Below are 14,672 nucleotides of genomic sequence, written 5' to 3'. Positions count from 1 at the left end.
CTATATTTTACCTCTAATGACTTTGGTACAGACTTGGAGCCCTGGTCCCATCAAGTTGTTGGGAAAAATTTTATCATCATTTCTACCTGGCCTCCACTTACCTACATGTGGTTTTGCCACAGTTTTGGGGTCTTCGGCTGGGCTAAGGTTTTAGAGGAGCCCAAATCCCCTGGGGTCATTGCTTATCAACCTGCACTGTTTCCCCTAAGAGGCACCTTGTCCCCGTCTGAGGTAGTAACAGCTCAGCTGTGACTGGGACAGAGGAATGGCTTCTCTGAGGCTGCCTGGCCACTGCACACCGCCTTCCTAGAGACTGTGGGAAAGCCAAATGTTGTTCCCTCTGCCCTTGGGACCCCACAGTTTTCTCTTGCTTCTTTCCCTCTGCCCTCCAGCCCTGGAAAAAGCCCCCTTCATTCTCCTGCTTTTGCCCCAACCACTCGTTTTTCTTAGGGAAATTGACATGCCTATGGGTGCTGGTTAGATAAAATGACTTTCTCTTAACTATCACTGAAATAGCAGTGTGCATTTCATAACGTGATGGACGACAGGGGGTGGTGGGAACTAGGGCCAAGCAGAGAGTATGGCTGTCCCATCTATAGAGCCAGCTACTACTTAGATCCAGGGGGTCACTGCCTTGGAGGATGGCAGGACTTCTGTTTCCAGATATTTAGTTTGTTTGTTTTTGAAAATCAGGATTAGTGAGGTATATGCAGTAAAATTCACCAATTTCAAGTGTAAAGCTCAATGAACTTGGATAAATAGATGCATCTGGGTAATCACCGCTGGAGTCATGATATAGGACACTAGATTATTTAATAGAGAAGGTGGGAGTCCACAGTTTTATGTGACATTTATTAAAATATTGGCAACTAATTTTTCAAAAAGTAGTGAGGGGTCCAACGGGACATGACAGCCTCTTGGCTGCAGCCTATGAGGGTGCTGGTTTGTAACCTGAGCTTTAGGAAAACAGAATCCACAGTCTCCCAGTGATTCTGTGTTCCCCAGCCTGCCGTGTCCCTACCCTGAGGATTTGCACAGGTCCCTAGACCTACCTGAGGGAGGGGAAAGGACAGAGGCTGATTCCTCAACTATAGAGGTTCCTATCTTACAACAAACACTCTCCCAGCTGTGGCTGTAACACCTTCTCTCCCCTCTGCTCCCTGGGCTAGGCCAAGGCCAACCTGGACAAGAACAAGCAGACGCTGGAGAAGGAGAATGCAGACCTGGCAAGTGAGCTGCGGGTCCTGAACCAGGCCAAGCAGGAAGTGGAGCACAAGAAGAAGAAGCTGGAGGTGCAGCTGCAGGAACTGCAGTCCAAGTGCAGTGATGGGGAGCGGGCCCGTGCTGAGCTCAATGACAAGGTCCACAAGCTGCAGGTGAGGCAGCAGTGCAGGGGCACCCGCGGTACGCACTGGGCAAGGGATGCCGTGCTTCTGGCTAACTGAAGCCTCTCTTGCTGCAAAGCAAGTCACTTTCCTCTAGTTACATTTCCAAGAGGATGAGATGATCACCCTATCCACCAATTAATCATTAAGAACCTTCATCTGTTCATTCAACAAGTATTTACTGAGTATGTGCTATAGGCCAGGCACTGTGTTTAATTCTGAAATATTGATACAACAGCAAGGAAGAAATGTTCCTGCCCAGGAGAACTCTAGTGGGAGGCATTAATAATCACAAAAATGAATATAAAATGATGCTGGAAAGGGGTGGCACTTACTATAAGAGGTACACATAACGAGGGGGCCTGGCCTGTGGGAATAGGAGTCAGGAAAGGCTTCCCTAAGGACGTATGGCCTGACAGATAAGACAGAGGGAACAGGAGGTGCGAAGGCCCAGTTGTAAGTGGGGAATCATATCACATAAGGCCGGTAGAGCTGGAATGCCAAGTTGGGATAGGAAATGTACAGAATGGTACTAGAGAGACAGGTTGTGGCCAGATGACACAGCACAGCACCTGCCTTCAAGGCCCTATTGTAGGTATATTGGACTTTGGTCTGGGATGGGAAGCCTTTGATGGGTTTTGAGCTGGGTAATAACGTGGTCTGTTTACGTTTGGTCTTACTTAGCTTTGAATAGATATTTGGCCCAATTTTCCCTTCCTGGGATATGGCCAACCTTTTGATAAATATTTAATGTGCTTATAGCCAGGGATGAGAGGGCAGGAGAAGCACTAAATATGATTTTTCCAACGTGCAGTTGAGATCAGGGATTTTGCTATCCTAATACAAGCAGTGTCCTGGAGGAGTGGAGTCAAGATCATTTATGTCCTCATTGTAAATGTGAAGAGGACAGACGGTAGGCTGATAATCTCCAAAAGGACCTGTTCAGAGATGCCAGGGGCGGGAGTAAAAGGCAGAGAAAGCGGTAGAGGACTTTTTACCTCTAGTGTGTGCAGCTTTGGTTTTGGCCGTAAGGGTCAGTGAAAGGGCAAAGAGAAGGTGTGAGGGAGAGGGAGTCCCTTGGAAGTGAAGGTGCCATCTGCATCCCCCTTCTCCAACTCCAGGGAGTGGGCGAGTCCAGAGCATCTCGCCATGTCTGGACTGTCAGACCTGATGCTTCATCTTTGCAAACCTTGGCAAAGATCCAGGATCAATTTCATGAGATCAGTACCCAGTCAATAAAGCCAGGGGCTTTAACACATTCTTAGAACCAGGGTTCCGAATATGTAGGCAACGCATTTCCTTGATCAGGCCCCATAACTCATGCGTATTTCTCAATCAATGAATACCACAAGGTAGTGGTATCATGTGAGTAAAAAGTGCTCCTCTTACTTAAAGAGGGTGCTGTTCTAGAGGTTCCAACTAACCACACTCTCTTGGCACCCTCAGAATGAAGTAGAAAGTGTCACAGGAATGCTCAACGAGGCGGAAGGGAAGGCTATCAAACTGGCCAAGGATGTGGCATCCCTGGGGTCCCAGCTCCAGGACACTCAGGTGGGTATCCTATCACAGCATCTGGAGGGACCTGGAGTACAACCTTCCTGGGGGTGGGTCCCTGGGACTTCTGTGTGTTCTTTTTGTAGGAGCTGCTTCAAGAAGAAACCCGGCAGAAGCTCAATGTATCCACCAAGCTGCGCCAGCTGGAGGATGAGAGGAACAGCCTGCAGGACCAGCTGGATGAGGAGATAGAGGCCAAGCAGAACCTGGAGCGCCACATCTCAACTCTAAACATCCAGGTGCTGGCTGCGTATCCTTGCTTTTCTGGGTGCAAGGCCTCCAGGGTGGATGAGGGCATCTGTTGTGCTGTAGTAGAGATTGGCGCCATTTTGCTTGGCTCACTGGCTCCCCCTGCTGTTGAACTGCTTCAGTGAGCAGAAGAAAGTCTGCTTCTCAGGGTCCTGGGGGGCCAGGATGGGATGGGAATCACTCACTCCCCTCCTCTCATCCCTCCTCCAACCCTGTCATCTCAGCTCTCCGATTCAAAGAAGAAGCTGCAGGACTTTGCCAGCACCGTGGAGTCCCTGGAAGAGGGCAAGAAGAGGTTCCAGAAGGAAATTGAAGGTCTCACTCAGCAGTACGAAGAGAAGGCAGCTGCTTATGACAAACTGGAAAAGACCAAGAACAGGCTTCAGCAAGAGCTGGATGACCTGCTTGTCGATTTGGACAACCAGCGGCAACTGGTGTCCAACCTGGAAAAGAAGCAGAAGAAGTTTGATCAGGTAGGGGCTGGAGGGGTGCCCTGTTCACGGACGCTGGCTGGGGGAGTCAGGTCTGTGGAACACCCAGTGTCGCGGGGGGGTGGGGGGGTGGTATGTGTGTGTGTGTGTGTGTGCGCGTGCGCGCATCCCATCCCTGCTTCACTAGAAGCAATGGAAGGCTAGCTTGCTATGGTGACCATGAGACAGCAGGGCTCCTAGGTGACAGTAAGGAGAGTGGCGGTTTTGAAGGCTGTGATGTTTCTAGGTGCCACCGCCACAAGGGCCATCTGCAAACCCAGTCACATGCCTTCGTTTTTAGCGCCAGTAAAGAATGAGGTTTATTTATTTATTTTCATTCACTCAGCAAGTATTTATTGTCTACTGAGCATTCCAAGTAATTTAAAGTTTCTACCCATTAAATACCACTTTTCCCTAACATTTCATTACAAAGAATTGCAAGCACGCAGCAAAGTTGAAAACATTGTACAATGAACACCTGGATTTGAGTAGAGTACAATGAATACTCACCACCTGGATTTGATACTTACCATTTTACTCTACTTACTTTATCACATATTTCTCAGGATGAACTGTCATTCCTATCTTATCTTTTGAGTGCATTTCAAAGCAAATTATAGACATCTGTATACTTCTCCCTCAATACCTCTGCATTGTGGAGTAGGTTTTCTTTATAATTTTGCTTCTTTTGAGGTAAAATTTACAATGAAATGCGCAAATCTTACATGTACAGAGTTCTGGTAAATACGTTTATACCTGTATGACCCAAATCCCTAAATATCGACTTTTAATATGTTACTTAGATTTAGTAAATATGATTTGGTTTGCAAGTGGCTCCAGGTTATTCTAAAAATCAGTTGGAAGGTTGTACTGGGAAGTGTGGGTGCTCTGAGCCCCCAGCGGGACTGAGTACTGGGCTTCTGCCTGGCACGCTGCCTCCTCTTTTCCACCAGACCAGCCATGGCCTCTCTGTGCTGTCAGCTGGTCCTCATCGCTGCTAATCGGCTGTTTCATTATCTGGTCAAGGGCCTGAGGTCCCTTTTACCATATTCCTGTCACACACGGTGTAGGTTTCTGTGTTGACTGTGCTCTTTGGGATCTCCTGTTACTTACCTGTCTTTGCTGAATGATGGAAGCCTGGTTTTTGGATGTTACATGTGTAATATGCCGATCTCAGGAGGTGAGATGAATGTCAGTATGGAGTGTTCTTTGAACTGTTTCTCCAAGTAAAGGGATAAGTGTGTGCAGATCCATTCACACACTCACCATTCCCCTTCTATGGCCCACAATGCACTTTTGAGCGCTAGATACTTGTGGCCGTGAAACAAGAACAGAATAATTGGCCTCTGGCAGGATTAAGTGTCACTTTGACCTTGGTAGGAATATGTTCCAACCAACATGGGCAGTGTTAGTGGTTTCAAAACACCAGACTCAGCAGATGCTGGCTCTGCATTAGGCTGACCTAAAAGTCAGAGAGCAAGCTTATTATAAATGATTTCCATAGATTTCTAAATTACACCTGCACCTGGAAAAATTTGGCAGGACACAAGGCTTTGCAGTGATATGCAGCTGAACCTCGGGTATGCCTAGAGGTCAGTCACCTCTGGGTCTTCTGCTGTGTTGTAGTTGTTGGCTGAGGAGAAAAACATCTCTTCCAAATACGCGGATGAAAGGGATCGAGCCGAGGCAGAAGCCAGGGAAAAGGAAACCAAGGCCTTGTCCCTGGCGCGGGCCCTCGAGGAGGCCTTAGAAGCCAAAGAGGAACTTGAAAGGACCAACAAAATGCTCAAAGCCGAGATGGAGGACCTGGTTAGCTCCAAGGATGATGTAGGCAAGAATGTAAGTTGCTCTTTACCATCTTTGCTTGTCTACATTTCACCAACCTACCGATTCTGCTGTCTATCCATCCTTGTGGGGTTTGGATCTGAGCACCTTTCATGTTGAGTGGTAAATGGGAATGGAAGGCAGTCCCTTGGGCTGGTGCAAAGATGGGGCCGGGCTGGGAACAGTAGCTGGGGGTGGGGTCAGGGCCAAGGGATCTGAGAGGAAGGCTCTGGTCATGAGTCCTGGTCATGCATCCTGTGGGGGGCAAAGCCCATCTCCCTGACCTGAATGAGCTATCACTGTGGTTGCTGGCAATCTTCATGAAGTCAACCCTCATGTAAAAGGTCCATGAGCTGGAGAAGTCCAAGCGGGCCCTGGAAACCCAGATGGAGGAGATGAAGACCCAGCTGGAAGAGCTGGAGGATGAGCTACAGGCGACGGAAGATGCCAAGCTGCGGCTCGAGGTCAACATGCAGGCCCTCAAGGGCCAGTTTGAGCGCGATCTCCAGGCCCGTGATGAGCAGAATGAAGAGAAGCGGAGGCAGCTACAGAGGCAGGTAATCCATGTCAGGGGAAGTGAGGGAACAGGGAGCTGGGGTGGCCTGTTTCCTTCCTTCCACTACCCCTTCCTGGCCTTATGGAGACTCTCTTCTCCCCGGCAACCTGGACTTGAAAAAAAAAACAAAAACAAAAACAGAACTTGCAGGTGGCTGTGCACACCTGGGAGCCCAGTGACTGCGGGCTGGGCAGGGAGAGGACCTCTAGGAGGCGGCCCAGCCCAGCAGTGCACACTCTCTCTTCCTCGCTCAGCTCCATGAATACGAGACAGAACTGGAAGACGAGCGAAAGCAACGTGCCCTGGCCACCGCAGCCAAGAAGAAGCTGGAAGGGGACCTGAAAGACCTGGAGCTGCAGGCCGACTCGGCCATCAAGGGGCGGGAGGAAGCCATCAAGCAGCTGCGCAAACTGCAGGTGGGTGGTGCTCTGAGTCTGGGGCACTGGCATAGGGAGGGGACAGCTCCCCCCAGGCTGGGAAAATCCAGTCAGCAGCGGTGGGAGTCTCCCTGCCACTGGTGGCTGTTCAGCTGGTGTGTTCTACCACCTCAGCTTTTGGTGGCTGCTTCCTGTCCTGGGCCAGACATTATCATGAGGCATTTGGCCAAGGCCCTCAATTCACATCATCGTTCTTGGACAGGCCTATCGAGCCCCTCCACAACGGCACCCGCTAATGACCACCTGGCCACCTGGGGCTGAAGGCAGTGCCTGTGCAACACGGACTTCTCTGTGGTTAATTGCAGAAAATGCTAGGGGTTGGCGTGGAAATATAATTTGGGCAGCGGAACTTGGGCGAGTAAGGACAGCTTGTCCTTCCTGTTGACTCATGCAGGCTCAGATGAAGGACTTCCAGAGAGAGCTGGAAGACGCCCGTGCCTCCAGAGATGAAATCTTTGCCACAGCCAAGGAGAATGAAAAGAAAGCCAAGAGCTTAGAAGCAGACCTCATGCAGCTACAGGAGGTAAAGCCTTCTTCTCACTCTTGAGCGCCTCAGACAGGGATATGGTGGCAGCAGCCCTTGGTATCCAGGTTGTGCATCCGCAGCTTTCCTTCCTTAATCCAGCCTTCTACACAGCTGGACCCCCACAGTTAGGGCCTGGAAAGACACGGGGTTTTCTCCTTTGACATGTCTGCAGGGCCTCCTGAGCTCAGAGGCGGAGTGGCCATTTTAAGGGGTGGCCACGGGGACTGCTGGGGGCCTGGTGAGGAGTGGGGCGGGTTCCTGGGTGAGGGCCAGCCCTTCCCTCGCAGACAGCAGGCTTCCTTCCTCCCTGCCCCCCGCCATCCAGGATCTAGCCGCGGCTGAGAGGGCTCGCAAACAGGCAGACCTGGAGAAGGAGGAACTGGCTGAGGAGCTGGCCAGCAGTGTGTCGGGAAGGTATGAAGCATGGGGACAAAGCAAGATGGACTCAGGTGATGAAGAGGGAACTCATAGGAGAGCCTCCTAGCGCCTCATTTTAATGCTGAAAATGACAGAATGTTAACTGAGCTTGTAACAAGGGTCTCAGGGTTTTGCATGGTAGGGACAGCGGGCATCTGGGGATGTCAGCGGGGAGAGAGCTGGTCCTCATCCCAGGCCTGGCTTTGCTGACTCTAACTGGCTATGTGTCCTGGCTCCCTGATTCTGGCTGTGTGACTTCAGACACACAGTGACTACGCCTCTCTGAGTCCTCAGTTTCCTCAGTTATAAATGAGGTCAACCCTGAGGCATTGCCCCTCCAAGGAGAGGGAGTTTTCTAAGCCAGGGGAAGGCTGGAGGCCTCAGGCATGGCTGTACTTCCCTTAGGAACACACTCCAGGATGAGAAGCGTCGCCTGGAGGCCCGGATCGCGCAGCTGGAGGAGGAGCTGGAGGAAGAGCAAGGCAACATGGAGGCCATGAGTGACCGCGTCCGGAAGGCCACACAGCAGGTGGGGGCTGGAGCAACGCAAACTGCTGGGGTTGTGGGCCTGGGCACCAGAACAGCACATGCCTCGCATCCACCCTGTAACAGGCTCTAGTTCAAAAGCCCCACACTGGCTCAGGACTGGAGGCTGAGTAGAGCAGGGAGCCTGGGTGGCACTGGGACGCTGCCTGGATGAGCTAAGCGTTAAAGGATGAGCAGGAAGGAGCCGGTGGATGGAGGAGAGGGAGGAGGGCTCCTGGGTGCAGCGGCCGACAAAGACTGAAGACAGCAGAAGTTGGTCAACTCAGTGCACACCCCAGGCTTCTGGGCCCTCTGCTCACGACCTTCACCCTCTTCCCCAGGCTGAGCAGCTCAACAACGAGCTGGCCACGGAGCGCAGCGCAGCCCAGAAGAACGAGAGTGCACGGCAGCAGCTGGAGCGGCAGAACAAGGAGCTCCGGAGCAAGCTGCAGGAGATGGAGGGGGCAGTCAAGTCCAAGTTCAAGTCCACCATCACAGCACTGGAGGCCAAGATAGCACAGCTGGAGGAGCAGGTCGAGCAGGAGGCAAGGTACGGTGGGACCCAGGCTCCAATGACAGCCTGCCTGCCGGTGAGGACAGGGGATGTCGGGGTCAGTTAGCCCCTCCAGGCATCGGTTGTGGTTATGAATAAACTCAGTGGTACTGGGAGAACTGAGCGAGAACACAGGAAAGGGCTGTGGCTGTACCTGGGCCAGAGTAAGCCCCGGAAATGTCAGCTGCTCCACTAAGACGCATTCCTGAGAGCACATGGGGCTTTTCCTAACCTCAGTTTGCCATGTTAATGATATACAAAAAGCCCAAATCAACGACCCATTTAGCACACAAATATGGGAAGGCTTCTGAGCTGTAAGTTCACAGCACACCTGTGACCATCAGATTGTAAGGATCCTGACCCATTCTTTTTTGTTTGGTAGTGCTTTGCTGATAACTACCATACAATTCACCCTTTTAATGTGTACAGTTACATGATTTTAGTGTATTTTTAAAGCGGTCCACCCTCACCAGTCAACTGCAGAACATTTTCATCCCCTCAGTATGAAACCCTGTGCCCCTCAGCCATCACTCTCTGGTTCCCAGCCCCACCCCCAAGCCCTAAGCAACCACTGACCTACTGTGTCTTTGTCTGTTCTGGGCAGTTCATGTACACAGAATCACACGAGGCCTTTATAACTGGCTTCTCTCACTGAGCACACGTTCTCAAGTTCACCCATATTATAGCAGGTGTCAGTGCCTCACTGCTTTTTATGGACAAATCCTATTCTTCCATCTGATGAATTCATGGGAAAACCCTGACTGGGAGCTTAGGGAAAGTGGCCACAGTGGGCAAGATGCTGGTCTGGTTTACGTATCTACTGCAAAGGAAGCCATCCTCCTCCCTCCTTGTGTGCAGAGAGAAACAGGCGGTTGCCAAGTCCCTGAAGCAGAAGGACAAGAAGCTGAAGGAGGTCCTGCTGCAAGTGGAGGACGAGCGCAAGGCGGCTGAACAGTACAAGGAGCAGGTACGGCGCCGCTCGGGCCTCTCCCACCACCACAGAGCCACCTGACCCCCACGCCTCTCCCAGGATGCTCCCCACAAGCACTGCCCAGACCTCCAAGGGGCCCCCTGACCCTTGGGCCTCTCCTTGACAGGCAGAGAAAGGAAATGCGAAGGTCAAACAACTCAAGAGGCAGCTGGAGGAGGCAGAGGAGGAGTCCCAGCGCATCAACGCCAACCGCAGGAAGCTGCAGCGGGAGCTGGAAGAGGCCACGGAGAGCAACGAGGCCATGGGCCGCGAGGTGAACGCGCTCAAGAGCAAACTCAGGTGAGGCAGCACCGCCCCAGGAGGGGCTATTCTCATGGGATGGGTGCTCAAGTTGGCCTGAGATGCCCACCGTGGCTCAGTGTATCAATGAAAAAAGCTCCCTTTCCCCAAAGTCCTCACTTCTTTCCAAGGCTCTTTCTGTTCCTTACCATTCATGAGGGCCCTGCCTCAAAGGATCTTACTGTCTATGTTCTTTAACAACCTTTGCCCATCCTCCTGGTGAGGAGGAGGAGGAGGAGGGAAGAGACAGATTTTCTGAACCTTCTCTTCTGCACTTTTTCTTTACCACCTTTCTCTAGCTCAGGATCCCTTGGCACTCTTGATATTTGGGGCTAGATTATTCTGTTTTTACCATTGGGACCAGCCTGTATATTACAGGATGTTGCGCAGCATCCCTGGCCTCTACCCACCTGCTATAGTGGCACTCCCAGCAGCTGTGACAACCTAGAATGTCACCAGACACCACCAGGTGTCCCCTGGGGGTACAGTCACCCAGGGTTGAGAACCTTGCCCGAACTGCACTGGGGGCTGTTCTCTCCCCCGCACACCTGCAACCTCTGGCTCTGAAGGCGGGTAGGTGACCACCCTGCTCCTTGAGGTTCCTTCCCACCCCAGTGCCCGCCTGGTCCCCTGAAGGTTTAGCTCTGAGCTTCCCGTCACAATCTCTCATACCCCTCCAGCCTCTCAAGTCCTCAACGTTCCGGCGTCGCCTCACTTGCCTGCTGCCACCGTCCTGTCTCCTGGGATCTTCATTCCATCTCCTAGCAGCCCCCACCGACTCCCTACCCAGCACCAAGCCCGCACTCAGTAGCTGCCATCAGCCTTTCGCACACCCTCAATACCCTGGGCCCCTCTTGCTTTGTTGTCTCACTTGGTTCAAACACAACCCACATTAAACCCAGCTTCCCACCTTCAGCTCAAAGGGGTATGTGAGAAAAGCAAACACCATGCTGCCACTTCCCGCTGGAAGTTCCCGATGGCTAACCCCGAGTGGACCTCCCTCAGTGCTGCCCGCACCCTGCCCTCCCACTCTCTTAGATGCCTGCTTTTCGTTTTTCCTCTAAAATTACTGTCTCCGCCCATTCTCAGCTGATGACATTACCTTTTATTTAACTGAAAAATAGAAACTATTATGAAACATAAACAAGCTCTGACTGCCCCATCAACCCACCTCCCTACATCTGTGCAAACTTCTTTTCCCTCTATTTCTGTGCTGAACCGTCCGGCACCTACTAAGGCCAACCCCTCTGTTAGCCTTTTCTTCTTGTTTACTCAAGGACATTACTCCAGAAATTCTTACTTTTCCCTTCTGTAATGTTTTCCCTCTCACGGAGCCATTGCAACAGTTGAAAAACGCTCTTAGCCTCACTCCCCTCCTACTCTTGACTACAAACTCTAGTCCTGTGGTCAGTCCACGGTCCTCACCTGATTCAGCAGCACCATGTGCTACAGCCCATCACTCCTCTTCAGTGTACTTTCTCTACTGGGCTTCCCGGACACCAGTCCCACCTGCTTTCCTTCCTACCTTTCTGGCTTCTTTCGCCTCTGCCGGTACCTCAGCTCCAAGCCCGCTTGCCAAGGGCCTGCCCCAGGGTGCCATCTTGGTTCTCTCTTGCTGTCCATCTCTGCTCACTCTGCCCTCGGTGATCTTGGCCAGCCCCATGGCTTTACAATTCCATCTATAGCTACTGACTCCCTGGTTTCTTCCTGCAACTCCAGACCCCCTGCTCGGCATTCCCACTGAGTGTCTAATGGGCAGCTCACACCTTACATGCCCCAACCTGAGCCTTGACCGAACCTCTTCACCCCCAAACCAGCTCCTCTCCCAGTCTCCCCCGCTCAACAAATGGAATGATAAAGTTGCCACTAATCCAGGCCACAAATTTCCCCCTCCCTCATACCTTACATCCAACCTATCAGAAAATCTGGTCAACTCCTAGTCGACTCCTTAAAAATACCAAATATCAAGAAGCTAACCTCTTCTTGCTGCCCTGGGCCATGCCGCCCTCTCCTCCGAGCTAGATAACTTCTGCAGCTTCTTCATGGGCCTCCTTGCTTATGTGCTGCCCCCCTTAAAGCCTGCTCTCAACACAGCTGCCAGAGGAATCCTGTTTAAATAAAGTTGGATCATGCCCCTCCTTTGCTTGGAACCCTCCAGTGGCTTCCACCTTACTCAGGGCCAAAGCAGTGTCTTTACAATGGCTGGTTCCCCTAGGTCCTTCATGATCTCTGTCCACTGCCTCCTAAATTACTCCTTGACCTCTTCACACACTGCTTCCGGGCCTTGCCTGCACCTCTGGCTGGAATGCTTTTCCCCAGGTCTCTGCTCTCTTCCTTTCCTTCAGACGTCTGCCCATCTGTTACCCTCTCTAAAATTTCCAACCTCACTCCCTACAGTTCTCCTCTCCCACCTACCTGTCACCATGTAACCTAATTATTTTACTTATTCATGATCTGTCTTCACTGTCACCTGCAAGCCCATGAGCACAGAGGTTTTGCCTGATGATTCATCCCGTGTCTGGGGTCGTGTTGGGCACAGGGTAAACCTCCAGTCACTGAGTCAGAGATGTTCCTCTAACCTTAGTCATTCTCAGCCACTTTGCCTCTGACTACCTGCGCTATTGTTGACTTGATATTTTCTTCAAAATGAACTGTTAATCATACATGACCACCCATAATATTGTTACGCCAGCATCACCTGCATCAGTGTGTCCAATGAAATTACATACAGTAAAAACAATAGTGAGTTCTGGCTATTATGGCCACAAACTGATGACCTTAAGGCCTACTTCTCAATGAAAAAGTGAGTGACAAAACTCATGAACAGCAAACAGACTTTCCCTGACAAAATCAGAAATATTTTAAGAGTTGAAAAGGGAGTACCTTTCTCACTGTGCATTGTTACCCAATGGCATGCCCAGGAGCCCTCTGAAATCACCTGGCCTGCAGACTCCAGACTTTGAGAACCACTGCATGAGACAAGAGGGAAAGAAGCTCAAACCCCTTTCAGAAAGGGGAAGAGAACAGCTAGTCCAGGGTACTGGGGTTCAGGAAGGAGCCCCCAATCCCAGCACACTGAACGGCTTGTGGGTCCCTGATGGAATGGAAACAAGGCCTAACCTCTCCGGTCCAGCAGGAGCTTGGGAGCGAGCCCCAGGGCTGGCCATCAGTGGAGAGCTGCTCTCACCAGAGACCCCCCGAGTACGCTCTGCTGGTGGTGACACTCCTTAGGGGCTGGGCTAATGGGGGCACGTAGTCAACCACTCCTGCTCTCTGGCCCCTTTGCTGTCACCACTCCCTTTTCTCGGGACACACTGAACATCCTGTTGGTGCTACCCCAGGCAACTGACCCTTCTTAGGCCATACAGGCCTGTCTGGAACAAACCATCTTTACAGTCCTAACATGAATATACACATAATGCAGGTCGAGGACAAAACACGTTTTTTGCCTTCTTTGGAGTCTTCTAGATGCACAAAAAACTAAAATCAAGCATGGGTTTTCCCAAAAATAGAGCTTTTAGTGAGGTTGGCAAGTCCAGCCAACTCCTCAGAGGAATTACAAACAAGTTCCATAGTTTTATCAGCCAGATAAATCTCAACACAAGCCCTCCTAGAGCCTGCCCACGGTCTTCATCATGTGCCACATCTCCAACATGCGCTGCCCAAGGCGTCCACCTCTACCTTCTTGCTATAGGCCTAAAAGGCAACGAAGACCAAGTAGTAACAGTGAGATTTTTGCAGCGGGTTCTTTGTCTGAGACTCTTCCCACATGGATCTTTCAACTACCTTTCTCACATGCCTTTACCTTCCTGAACAGGTCTGCATAATGGGAGGAAGCCACCTGTGCTCTTTAAAGAAGCTCAGAAAGACAGAAATATGCTTTTTGACTTAAAAAAAAAAAAAGTAGCCTGTCCTTTTGCACAACAGCCTGGGCTTTAGGTGATTCACTGGAAGGTTGACTTAAAAGTGCCTGTAATTATTTAGTTGAAGCAAATGCCTCCATGATTGAAAAGGCACTTACATGGGCCCCCTCCCGTCTGTCCGATGATAACCACCAAGGACTCTCTCTCTCTGTTTCAGAGGCCCCCTCCCCCAGGAAACTCTGCAATGACTCACCAGGTATCATGCCTTCACCTTCACTGCAGCTCCTGTGTGTTACACTCAGTTTCCATTTCCTTCCTGCCCATCGCACCCTTCCTGCCCCCTTTTTGGCCCTTGCAAATTTCTGCAAGATTCCTGCAAAATCTGAAGGCTTAGACATCTTAGTTCAAAACTGTCTTTCATCGCAACCAAGATCAACACAAGAAGACCTCGTGTCTTGACCCATTCCCCTTCTCTACTTCCGCTTTGGCATGACGTGGCACCGAATGTGTCCTTGTCACCGCGTGTTGACGAGAGTTTAGAGGCTGTGTCACTTAGGTTGTTCTTACCTGCATAAGAGGGCCTCTCTTACACTGTTAGGGACACTCGGCTATGCTGTCCTCCCTCATCCACCTAAGACATTGTACTGAGCAGGTACCACAGCTCCACAATGTGGGTACATTCCTGGAGAATGGCTTCAGTCTGGCGGGTCTAGTTCACTAATCAGATTAACAAAGTGCAGGTTCATGGTACCACAGCCCAGAAATTTGTCCCCCCATGGCTGGGCATTCACAAACGTGTCAGCCAAGAAAATAAGAGCTCACCATGATGCCTTACAAGTGCTGGGGCTGTGTCAGGCTTCGCCAAGGCCTAGCTCCTAGCTGAATTTTCAGTGTACAAGGGTGGACATGGACCACCACACAGAGCTGTGCATAGCCCCGGCAGAGCCTTTTCCAGAAGTCTCACAGGCACGTACTCACATACTGGGGAATGGACACTCGAGACTCTAGGAAGCACATGGGCCCCTTCACGATACTGAGTTAAG

The 14,672-nt window shown here is 51.2% G+C and overlaps 1 protein-coding gene across 3 annotated transcripts in view; it reads left to right on the top strand.

Annotated features, from left to right (window-relative positions):
• MYH11 (myosin heavy chain 11) overlaps positions 1-14,672 on the top strand; it is a 120,599-nt gene that overhangs the window by 103,105 nt on the left and 2,822 nt on the right. For all 3 annotated transcript variants that reach the window (XM_054589624.1, XM_054589625.1, XM_054589623.1), the window contains 13 exons: positions 1,170-1,376; positions 2,832-2,936; positions 3,026-3,178; positions 3,413-3,661; positions 5,285-5,497; positions 5,827-6,039; positions 6,293-6,454; positions 6,870-6,998; positions 7,327-7,415; positions 7,824-7,947; positions 8,285-8,493; positions 9,355-9,463; positions 9,594-9,766. In XM_054589624.1, coding sequence (XP_054445599.1) covers positions 1,170-1,376; positions 2,832-2,936; positions 3,026-3,178; positions 3,413-3,661; positions 5,285-5,497; positions 5,827-6,039; positions 6,293-6,454; positions 6,870-6,998; positions 7,327-7,415; positions 7,824-7,947; positions 8,285-8,493; positions 9,355-9,463; positions 9,594-9,766 — 2,135 coding nt within the window. The remainder of the gene's footprint in view (positions 1-1,169; positions 1,377-2,831; positions 2,937-3,025; positions 3,179-3,412; positions 3,662-5,284; positions 5,498-5,826; positions 6,040-6,292; positions 6,455-6,869; positions 6,999-7,326; positions 7,416-7,823; positions 7,948-8,284; positions 8,494-9,354; positions 9,464-9,593; positions 9,767-14,672) is intronic.

The sequence above is a fragment of the Pteronotus mesoamericanus genome, unplaced genomic scaffold (assembly GCF_021234165.1).
Source record: "Pteronotus mesoamericanus isolate MK-2021 breed Mesoamerican mustached bat unplaced genomic scaffold, CSHL_Meso_final scaffold_167, whole genome shotgun sequence".
Lineage (NCBI taxonomy): Eukaryota > Metazoa > Chordata > Mammalia > Chiroptera > Mormoopidae > Pteronotus > Pteronotus mesoamericanus.
This window is presented reverse-complemented; position numbering and strand designations above follow the sequence as displayed.